General features: G+C 47.0%; 1 protein-coding gene across 2 annotated transcripts in view; it reads left to right on the top strand.

The window, feature by feature from the left end:
- Positions 1-12170, top strand: part of FSTL5 (follistatin like 5) — a 1228096-nt gene that overhangs the window by 1075633 nt on the left and 140293 nt on the right. For both annotated transcript variants that reach the window (XM_077279443.1, XM_077279444.1), the window contains one exon: positions 1353-1471. In XM_077279443.1, the coding sequence (XP_077135558.1) occupies positions 1353-1471 (119 nt within the window). The remainder of the gene's footprint in view (positions 1-1352; positions 1472-12170) is intronic.

Genomic DNA, 12170 nt, shown 5'->3' with positions numbered 1-12170 from the left:
CATGGACAGGTGCAGGGCGGGAGGCATCTGTGCCAGTGTCATAGACAGGGGATTGGGAAACAACCATTTTTTGCTTCATAACGCTCTTTAAAAATGTCCCAGACTGGGGAACATCTAACTCTTTGACAGAGAAACTCACAAGTGTTGGCGCTCTGTCAAACTGTTGCTTCCTTCTTCCTTTGGACACCCCACTGACTCTTCCTGCCTGTTTTGGTGCTGCTTATCCCTCCCCCTGAGCACTGCTGGCCTTGCTCTGCATGCCAGCTTCCCAGGTTGTTGGTGACTTCATCATCTGCTATTTCATTGTCATCCACCGCACCCTGGTCCTCCTAGCTTCCTGACTTAAAAACAACCTGAATTATCGCCAACGTTTTCTCATCATCTTCTTCCTCTTTAGACAAAATTTGCAGTTCCCCACCATCATCTTTTTGTGTCCGTGGCGGTTCTAAGTTTTGTGCATTACCAAACAGCATCTCCTCTTGTCCATCTTGGAACATGCGGTGCAAGAGGCCGCAACCAAGAAATTATGTTGTAAAAATCTCTTAAGAGTGTTTAAATGTGAGATCGCTGGTTTCCTGGGAGTCAACATGGTGGGAGGAAGGAGGATCCAGGTGAGGATTAAGTTATCCAGTCAATTGGCTGGTGAGACTGGAATGTGTGGAAGAGTGGCTGGTGCTGGCAAGCATGCTGGAAGCATTATCTACTATCCAACCAACCACATGTTCGCACTGGTGTGGCTTCAGAAGTGGTGTCCCGTTCCTCCCTGGATTGTGGGAGAAGAAGCTATGTGCCATGGATGGGCGTGTTTTTGTGTTCCAAATCCTCAACGTCTGCGTGCATCATCAGCACATCCACTTCCCCATCCCTTACCACATGCCTTATGCATTTTTTAGTTGCTAGGTCTCTGGAAATCAAGTTTCCTTTATTATTTGAAAATACTCTCAAGAGAAATTAACATGATGTTGATTTGAATCATGCACTGCAGGTCAGTTTATGCTGAGTAAAAAAAATCACAACGGGCATGAGATTTCTGTAAATCCCAGCCACCTTGCTAGATCTGTAAGATGCTGCATAGTTGATGCAGTGAAAATATGCAGCATCAAAATTCACTAAAAACTCATCATAGGCACGTAGCCTTATAGCTTTTTTGGGTAGAATGTGAATTTAAAAACATATTTTTATTTTCCTGGAATATTTTGAAAAGGTTGTAGAAAATCAAATTTGATGCTTTAAATGGGAGTAATAAAAGCAGTACCTAGCTCGTATTTTATACCTAATTAGCTAGGTATTTTTACATGTGTAGTCCCTAATATATAAGCTTACATTCACATTGAAGCATATTTCTTTTTAAGGTCTTGGAATTGGAAATTTGTTCTACGTGTTTAATGAAGATGGCATCAAAGTAATCCAGCCCGTAGAATGTGAATATCAAAGACACATTAGGACCACAGAAAAAATTTTTGGAACCCAGGTAATTGCAAAACCACCAGTAAATGTGTAATCAAACTAGTGTACGTTCATGATTATGTGCAAATGAAAAGTCAGAAATGAAGATAATTTAAATACCATAAAAAATGCAATAAATTACTGAAAATGTGGCATACACAAGAAAATTGTAAGACTTCTCTTATAAATACAAGTAGATCTTTCATGGTGAAATGGTTCAGATATTATCTTTTTTCACAAGATTACTATCATCAGGGATGTTGTAGTTAAAAATATAGAAGCATACACAGCTATACATAATCTAATACCTAGAACAAAAAATGACAAATATTTCTTACACATTTACTAAAAATGTCTTATCTAGTGTTGAGCATTCCGATACCGCAAGTATCGGGTATCGGCCGATACTTGCGGGTATCGGAATTCCGATACCGAGATCCGATACTTTTGTGGTATCGGGTATTGGTATCGAAACAACATTAATGTAAAAATGTGTAAAAGAGAGAATTAAAATAAAAAAATATTGCTATACTCACCTCTCCGACGCAGCCTGGACCTCAGCGAGGGAACCGGCAGCGTTGTTTGCTTAAAATTCGCGCTTTTCCTTCCTTACGTGAAGTCCCGGCTTGTGATTGGTCGCGTGCCGCCCATGTGGCCGCGACGCGACCAATCACAGCAAGCCGTGACGTAAATTTAGGTCCTTCAGGATTTTGAAATTACGTTCTGGCTTGTGATTGGTCGCGTCGCGGTCACATGGGCGACGCGACCAATCACAAGCCGTGACGTCACAGGAGGCTGGACACGCGCACATTTTAAAATGCGCGCGTGTCCTGCCTCCCGTGACGTCCCGGCTTGTGATTGGTCGCGTCGCCCATGTGGCCGCGACGCGACCAATCACAGCAAGCCGTGACGTAATTTTAGGTCCTTCAGGATTTTAAAATTACGTTCTGGCTTGTGATTGGTCGCGTCGCGGTCACATGGGCGACGCGACCAATCACAAGCCGTGACATCACGGGAGGCAGGACACGCGCGCATTTTAAAATGCGCGCGTGTCCAGCCTCCCGTGACGTCACGGCTTGTGATTGGTCGCGTCGCCCATGTGACCGCGACGCGACCAATCACAAGCCAGAACGTAATTTTAAAATCCTGAAGGACCTAAAATTACGTCACGGCTTGCTGTGATTGGTCGCGTCGCGGCCACATGGGCGGCACGCGACCAATCACAAGCCGGGACTTCACGTAAGGAAGGAAAAGCGCGAATTTTAAGCAAACAACGCTGCCAGTTCCCTCGGTGAGGTCCAGGCTGCGTCGGAGAGGTGAGTATAGCAATATTTTTTATTTTAATTCTTTGTTTTACACATTAATATGGATCCCAGGGCCTGAAGGAGAGTTTCCTCTCCTTCAGACCCTGGGAACCATCAGGAATACCGTCCGATACTTGAGTCCCATTGACTTGTATTGGTATCGGGTATCGGTATCGGATTGGATCTGATACTTTGCCGGTATCGGCCGATACTTTCCGATACCGATACTTTCAAGTATCGGACGGTATCGCTCAACACTAGTCTTATCCTTTTGTGCATATATCAGATTTTTTAATGAAATTGTTTTTAATATTCAAATTATTTATTTTTAATATTATCCAGATGTGAAGTAATGTCTGTTAGGTGTCGAGTTCCTGCTGCTGCACAGGGGGAATCTCGAACCATCTCCTCTGTGGTCTCCCATTCTCCTCCAGCTGCAGTGGAGTCTGTTCAGCAGAGATGTCAGTCCCAGCATCTGGCTCGAGCTGATACTGTGTGGCTGGTTACTGCTGTCCTTCCTGGCTCAGCCTTTGTAACCAGTACTGATCAGCGGCACGCAGGCATCCCTGGGACTAAATCCTGCTTTTCTTCTTCTGAGCATGCCCAAGGGACGACCTGTCATTGGAGGTCGGGGTCACATGCTCAGGTCCTGTAGCAGCTCCCATTGGACCACAAGGAAGGTCCTGGAGAGCCGCCGCTATAAAAGGTTCGCATGGTCGCACGGCCATGCGCTAGTATAAACTTATTATTGTGTGTGTGGATGTATGCCTGTCGATGGATGAAAGCTCCGAGTCATTCCCATCCCTAGTGTTGTTGACTGTTCGCAAATGGTGGAAGCTCTCTAGTGCCTGATAGTGCTTTCCCGCACAGCTAGCACACGATACAGCATCTGATAGCAGTGACCGCCAGTGCTGCGCCGGGTGCTAATAGAGCGCTTTCCTGACCCAAGTCTGGGGGGTTAGTGGCATCTGCCAGAGCGGCACTGCACCCACTCTTGTGCAGTAAATTATTAGTTCTGTTAATCTCTGACACCCCAGTAGCGGTGTCGAGCACAAGAGGTCTAGAGGAACTATTTCCCTGAGTCTTGGGACAGAGTTATGTGGCTGAGAAATATGGACAGTCCTGTTTGCTCCTTGCACCTTCGTGTACGCCCGCCGCCCTAGAGGTATGTCCTCACCCCACTAAGTGGGAGAATGAAAGGACTTTTAAACGCATCGCTTGGTGAGTCACTATTTCTTTTTCTTCATATTTCTCATTATGGATTACTTTTTGGTTGAGCACTGCAGTGCGAGTTGAAACCAAAACCGCTTCATGGTCACATGAGATATTGGCTTGTGCAACATCTTGTCCTAACCATCCATCAAATATCGCCTTACCTAGTGCCGTTCTATTTTTTTCTTTTTTTTTTGGAGAGTTATGTGACTCTTTGCTTGCGTTTTTTGTGCGGTACCGCGGCCCTGTGACGCAACAGGGTTCACTTCCTTCATACCGGTTGAAGCTAACCCATGTGTGTATCCACATTATACTGTTATATAGTCCGTCATTACTCAGCAGCAGGTTCCATCTCTGCACGGTGGACCTCGGGCTGTGAACGCACCTTATACCATCCTTATAATTATTTGGTGCATTCCGTTAGCCCTAACATTATACTAGGGCCAGGGTCTGGCTAGTAATGGCGGACGAACAGCGATTGCAGAGGTACATCCAGCAGCTGGATGGCAGGTTGGCGGCTCTCGAGCACACAACCTCGGCTGTGGATGTTACCGCAGTAGCTGTTCAGGCAGCTAGCGTGGCTGCAGCTAGTTTGTCCACTGCCATCCCTGTTCCGATCTTATCCCGCCTCCCGCTGCCAGATAAGTATTCTGGCATTAGCAAGTCATGCAGGGGATTTGTGAACCAGTGTGTGATACATCTTGAGCTTCTGGCTGCACGTTTCCCCTCAGAGTGGGATTCATAATAACTTTATTGTTGGACAGGGCATTGGAGTGGGCTTCCCTGCTGTGGGAGCATGATGATCATGTGGTGCAGAGTGCTCTGTGGTTTCTGAGCACTTTGAAACAGGTTTTTTGGGGACCTCAAGTCACCCATGGTACAGCGCTCCAACTGCTGGCACTGACACAGGGCTCATCCTTGGTCAGCCATTTTTTCTTCCACTTCCGTACTTTAGCATCTGAGCTGGAGTGGCCGGATAAGACCCCAATCCCTGTATTTTTTAGGGGGTTGGCTGACCATGTGAAGGACGCTTTGGCCACTAGGGAGATTCCCGCCACACTGGAGGAGTTAAATGCTGTATTAGTTCGCATTGACCTTCATTTTAATGAGCGTAGGTTGGAGCAAGCCCAGTATAGGCAGAGGTTTCCGCTGGCTCCAACCTTCGCCATACCTCTGGAATCTCTATTCCAGGTGTCCGAGCCACATGAGGCCATGGAGGTGTCACGAGCGGGACCTAAGTCTCAGATCGCTCATGCACTCAAGGTCTGTCATGTCTGCCGGCGGTCAGGACATCTTGCCTTCAGATGTTCCCAGCATCGGGAAAACATCAGCATCTAGTGGATGTAGGAGGAGGTACACTAGACACGGTGACATTTTCCTCCAAACTGTCCTTCAAAGGGACAATCACCTTTGGCCCGTTCACTCTTACAGTCGAGCTGTGTGTGGATTCCAGGGCGGAGGGGAATTTTATGTCCTCTGCCTTTGCCCAATGCCACGCAATACCCCTGGTGATGCCTGCCAAGCTGGTGACTGTACGAGTGGTGAATGGGTCGACTGCCCTCACAAATAACACACCAGACCATTCCATTTACTTTATCCATGTCTCCATCCCATCAGGAAATTATCTCCCTGCTAGTCATTCCTGAGGGAATTGATGAGGTTCTGCTAGTGATACCATGGCTATTCCACCAATCTTCTCATATAAAGTGGTCCTCTGGGAGAATTCTAGGATGGAGTGAATCTTGTGAGGGTAGATGTCTGAGGGAGTGCATTCAGGTTCCTACTACTGAAGTACCCGCAGATCTTTCTTCTATCCCTAAGCTATATTGGTCCTATGCGGACGTGTTCTCCAAAAGGGCTGCGGAGACCCTTCCACTCCACTGCCCCTACGACTGTCCTATTGACCTCTTGCCTGGTGCAGAGCCTCCCCGGGGTCGAGTCTATCCCCTATCTCTCCCAGAGATGGAGGCGATGACTCAATACATCCAGGAGAATCTGGCAAGAGGATTCATTAGGAAGTCAGTGTCACTTGCAGGGGCGGGGTTCTTCTTCGTGCAGAAGAAGAAAGGAGAACTATGTCCATGCATAGATTACAGGGGTCTTAATGCAATCACTGTTAAGAACAAATACCCTCTGCCTCTGATATCTGAGCTATTCGATAGGTTGCAGGGAGCGAGGGTATTTACTAAGCTTGATCTGCGGGGTGCTTACAACCTGATTCGCATCCGTGAGGGGGACGAATGGAAGACAGCAGTTAACTACAGGGATGGGCAGTATGAATACATGGTGATTGCCTTCAGGCTCTGTAATGCTTCTGCCATTTTCCAAGACTTTGTGAATGATATCTTCCGGGATATGCTCAGCACCTCAGTCATAGTCTATCTGGATGATATTCTCATCTACTCTCCAAATATAGACTCCCACCGGAGAGATGTTTGCAAAGTCTTCGACCTCCAATGGGCAAACTCCCTCTATGCCAAGTTGGAGAAGTGTGGGTTTGAGCAGGAGTCCTTGCCTTTCCCTGGCAATATCATCTCCGCCCCAGGGATTGGCTATGGATCCTGCCAAGCTACAGGCTGTGATGGACTGGCAGGAACCCCATTCTCTCAAAGCGGTGCAGCGCTTTATCGGGTTCATTAACTATTATCGCCAGTTTATTTCCCACTTCTCAACTTTGGTAGCTCACTTGGTAGCCCTCACCAAGATGGGAGCAAATCCCAAATTGTGGTCGGAGGAGGTCTCCAAGGCCTTCCTCTCTATTAAGTCTCATTTTGCTACCGCTCCCATCCTACATCACCCCAATGTAGATAAACCATTTATAATGGAGGTGGATGCCTCATCCGTCGGTGCTAGAGCAGTCCCCTTCGAAAAGGATGCTCAAGGTCGGAAGCATCCTTGCTTCTTTTTCTCCAAAACCTTCACACCAGCTGAGAGGAATTATTCTATCGGGACAGGGAGTTGCTAGCTGTGAAGTTGGCCTTTTCGGAAAGGAGACTCCTCCTGGAGGGGGCTCTTTTTTTTTCCAAGTGTATACCGACCACAAAAATATGCTTTATTTACAGACTGCCCAGCTGCTAAACTCTCGCCAGGCTAGATGGTCCTTGTTCTTCTCTGCTTCCACTTCACCCTCCATTATCTTTCCGGGGAGATTAACATCCATGCCAATGATCTCTCCTGCTCTGTAGTGTCATCAGTAGAGGAGGAGGAGTCTCGGTTAATTGTCCCTTTGGAGAGCCTGAGGACCGTGGCCCTGGTTTTGCTAGAGTCTCTGCCCCTGGGCAAGACCTTTGTGCCATCTAATTTGTGACCGGAGGTTCTCTCTTTGGCTCACTCATCCAGGGTGGGTGGACATTTTGGGACCAAGAGGACATCTGAGCTTCTGGCGAGGACGTACTGGTGGCCGCATATGGCCCATGATGTCGGAGACTATATTCGGGCGTGTGTCTCCTGCGCCAAGAATAAGTCTCCTCGACCATGGCCTGCTGGGCTACTTTACCCCCTGCCGGTGGCAGACAGGCCTTGGGAAATGGTCAGGATGGACTTTGTGGTGGGCTTACCCAAGTCCCATAGCTGCACCATTATTTGGGTAGTCACTGACCATTTTTCCAAAATGGTGCACTTGGTGCCTCTTCCATGACTACCTTCTGCACGGGCCTTGGCGGCGTTGTTTATTAAGCATGTTTTCCACCTACATGGTATGCCAGACAAAATTGTCAGTGACCGGGGTCCCCAGTTTGTGTCTTGGTTCTGGAGAGAGCTTTGTCGTCTTCTCAGCATCGAGCTGAATCTCTCTTCAGCATACCATCCCGAGAAAAATGGGTTGATAGAAAGGGCCAACCAGACCCTGGTCACATACCTGCGACATTTTGTCTCAGCCAGGCAGGATATCTGGGCATCCTTGCTACCATGGTGGGAGTTTGCCCTGAACATCGCCTTAGCCGACTCTGGGCAGACTCCATTACTCCTTAATTACGGCCAGCATCCGCGGGTTCCTGTACCCATGCCTGTGTCTTCCACTGACTCCAGAGTGGCAGACTGGGCTGTGGAGGCACGTGCCATTTGGGACCTCACGCAGGATGCTATCCAGGCCTCCAAGGAGAGAATGAGAGTCTCCGTCGATGCACATCGGTGCCCCACTCCAACCTTTGCTCCTGGCGATTTAGTGTGGCTCTCCACCTGTAACATTAGGCTGCGAGTTGAGTCGACTAAGTTTGTGCCTCACTACCTAGGTCCCTTCAAGGTCCTGGAACAGGTTAATCCTGTGGTCTACCGACTGGCCCTTCCTCTACACCTTGGCATCACCGACACCTTTCATGTGTCCCTCCTAAAGCCCGTCCACATGTCCTGGTTTTCCGAGTCATCTGCTGGGACATTGGGCTCATCCACGGATGAATACGAGGTGAATGCCATCATGGGGTGTAAGATGGTACTTGGCAAAAAATTCTGTGCGGCACTGTGCGCTAATAGAGCGCTTTCCTGACCCAAGTCTGGGTGGTTAATGGTGTCCGACAGAGCAGCACTGCACTGTTGTGAATTCTGCTTTTGGGTTCCCTCCGGTGGTAGTAGGTGGTAATGCAGTTGTCCCTGGGTTGCAGTCCTGGTCAGGTGTGTCTGCTGATTGCAGTTCTGACTGGGGTATTTAGGTGTGCAGGATTCATTAGTCCTTGCCAGTTGACAATTGTTGTTGGGAGGTGTAGGACCTCTGCCTGGTTCCTCCTGCCTTTCTGCCAAATCAGCAAAGATAAGTGTCTGTTTTTTTTTCCTGTGGTACACATGCTGTGTGCTTCACAATTCAGTGCTATTCTTTGTGTTTTCTTGTTCTTAGATTGTGTCAGTATTTTCTCAGTCTTGTTGGATTCTCTGGAGTGGCAGATATACATTCCATGTCTTTAGTTAGATTGTGGAACTTTTTGTATTATCTGTTGTGGATATTTTTGGAAGGATTTTAATACTGACCGCCTAGTAATCTGTCCTATCCTTTCCTATTTAGCTAGAGTGGCCTCTTTTGCTAAATCCTGTTTTCTACCTGCGTGTGTCTATTCTTCTCCTACTCACAGTCATTATTCGTGGGGGGCTGCCTATCCTTTGGGGGTCTGCTCTGAGGCAAGATAGCATTCCTATTTCCATCTATAGGGGTATTTAGTCCTCCGGCTGTGTCGAGGTGTCTAGGGTTTGTTAGGCACACCCCACGGCTACTTCTAGTTGCGGTGATAGTTCAGGACTTGTGGTCAGTACAGGTTCCACCGACTCCAGAGAAAGTTTTCATGCGGCTCCAAGGTCACCAGATCATAACAGTACAACTGGCCCATAATGAGTTAAATGCATCTCAGAAGAAGGGAAGAAAGCTGTTGAGCCATTTTTTTTTCTGCAGTCTGTTGTCTTTTCTTCCCTCTTATTTATGGGTGGCTGAGGAGTCTTGTGCCAGCATGGATGTTCAGGAATTAGCTTCTCGTGTAGACCAGCTTGCTGCTAGGGTACAGGGTATTTCTGATTATATTGTTCAGACTCCTGCATTAGAGCCGAAGATTCCTACGCCTGATTTGTTTTTTGGTGATAGGTCCAAATTTTGGGGTTTTAAAAACAATTGTAAACTGTTTTTTGCTCTGAGACCGCTGTCCTCCGGTGATTCCATTCAGCAGGTTAAAATTGTCATCTCCCTGCTGCATGGCGATCCACAGGATTGGGCATTTTCCCTGGAATCTGGGAATCTGGCCTTGCTTAATGTAGATTCCTTTTTTCAGGCTTTAGGATTATTATATGATGAACCTAATTCTGTGGATCAAGCGGAGAAAACCTTGTTGGCCCTGTCTCAGGGTCAAGAGGCGGCAGAATTGTATTGTCAGAAATTTAGAAAATGGTCTGTGTTGACTAAATGGAATGATGATGCTTTGGCGGCAATTTTCAGAAAGGGTCTTTCTGAATCCGTTAAAGATGTTATGGTGCCTTCTGGTCTGAGTGATTCTATGTCTCTGGCCATTCAGATTGAGCGGCGCTTGCGGGAGCGTCAAACTGTGTGCGCTGTGGCGTCGCCCTTAGAGCAAAGTCCTGAGCCAATGCAGTGTGATAGGATTTTGTCTAGAACGGAACGACAAGGATTCAGACGTCAGAATAGGTTGTGTTATTATTGTGGCGACGCTTCTCATGTCATTTCAGTCTGCCCTAAGCGGACAAAAAGGATCGCTAGTTCATTTACTATCAGTACTGTACAACCTAAATTTCTGTTATCGGTGTCCTTGATCTGCTCATTGTCATCATTTTCTGTCATGGTGTTTGTGGATTCAGGTGCCGCCTTGAACTTAATGGATTTTGAGTTTGCTAGGTGTTGTGGTTTTCCCTTGCAGCCTTTGCAGAACCCTATTCCTTTAAGGGGGATTGATGCTACACCTTTGGCTAAAAATAAGCTCCAGTTTTGGACACAGGTGACCATGCACATGGTGCCAGCCCATCAGGAAGATTGTCGATTTCTGGTGTTGCATAATTTGCATGATGTTATCGTGCTGGGTTTCCCGTGGTTGCAGGTACATAATCCTGTGTTGGATTGGAAATCTATGTCTGTGACTTGTTGGGGTTGTCAGGGGGTTCATAATGATGTTCCTTTGATGTCAATCTCCTCTTTTTCCTCTTCTGAAATTCCAGAGTTTTTGTCTGATTTTCAGGATGTATTCGATGAGCCCAAGTCCAGTTCCCTTCCACTGCACAGGGACTGTGATTGTGCGATTGACTTGATTCCAGGCAGTAAGTTTCCTAAAGGCCGACTTTTCAACCTGTCTGTGCCTGAACATACCGCCATGCGGAGTTATGTTAAGGAGTCTTTGGAGAAAGGGCATATTCGGCCATCTTCTTCACCGTTGGGAGCAGGGGTTTTTTTGTTGCCAAGAAGGATGGCTCCTTGAGACCTTGTATTGATTATCGCCTCTTGAATAAGATCACGGTCAAGTTTCAATACCCTTTATGTTGTGAAATTGGATTCTGGGCTCCCCCGGTGGCCACTTGTGGAATTGAACTTGTGTGCATCATCCCCTCTGTTCACCTGCTCCTATCAGGATGTGGGAGTCACTATATAACCTTGCTCCTCTGTCAGTTTCTTGCCGGTCAACAATGTAATCAGAAGCCTTCTGTGCTTGTTCCTGCTACTAGACAACTCCCAGCTAAGTTGGACTTTTGTCCTTGTGTGTTTTTGCATTTTGTTCCTGTTCACAGCTGCTGTTTCGTTACTGTGTCTGGAAAGCTCTTGTGATCGGAAATTGCCACTCTGGTGTTATGAGTTAATGCTAGAGTCTTAAAGGAATTTCTGGATGGTGTTTTGATAGTGTTTTCTGCTGACCATGAAAGTGTCCTTTCTGTCTTCCTGCTATCTAGAAAGCGGACCTCGATTTTGCTAAACCTATTTTCATACTACGTTTGTCATTTCATCTAAAATCACCGCCAATATATGTGGGGGCCTCTGTCTGCCTTTTGGGAAAATTTCTCTAGAGGTGAGCCAGGACTGTCTTTTCCTCTGCTAGGATTAGGTAGTTCTCCGGCTGGCGCTGGGCATCTAGGGTTAAAAAACGTAGGCATGCTACCCGGCCACTTCTAGTTGTGCGGCAGGTTTAGTTCATGGTCAGTATAGTTTCCATCTTCCAAGAGCTAGTTCTCATATATGCTGGGCTATGTTCTCTCGCCATTGAGAATCATGACAGTTTGACCGGCCCAAAAAAGGGTTAAATTACTGGCTGAGAAAGGAGAGAAAAAAGAAGTCTGCTACAATTTTTTTTTTTTTTTTTTCCTCTAGTTCTGAGTGTGCTCTTAATTGAATCACTTGCTAGTCTGCCTATACTGCAGCCTTCCTCTCTTCCTCTCCTTCTAATCCTTGAATGGCTCTGTGTTCACCTGTTTCAAATGGATCTGCAGAGTGTAGCTACAGGTTTGAATAATCTCGCCACAAAGGTACAAAATTTGCAAGATTTTGTTGTTCATGCACCTATGTCTGAGCCTAGAATTCCTTTGCCTGAATTCTTCTCGGGGAATAGATCTCACTTTCAAAATTTTAAAAATAATTGCAAATTGTTTTTGTCCCTGAAGTCTCGCTCTGCCGGAGACCCTGCACAGCAGGTCAGGATTGTAATTTCCTTGCTCCGGGGCGACCCTCAAGACTGGGCTTTTGCATTGGCACCAGGGGATCCTGCGTTGCTCAATGTGGATGCGTTTTTTCTGGCCTTGGGGTTG

This window comes from Ranitomeya variabilis, chromosome 1 (assembly GCF_051348905.1).
Source record: "Ranitomeya variabilis isolate aRanVar5 chromosome 1, aRanVar5.hap1, whole genome shotgun sequence".
NCBI classification, from domain to species: Eukaryota; Metazoa; Chordata; class Amphibia; order Anura; family Dendrobatidae; genus Ranitomeya; species Ranitomeya variabilis.
The sequence above is the reverse complement of the archived record's forward strand: the minus strand, read 5'-3'. Positions and strand labels throughout refer to the sequence as shown.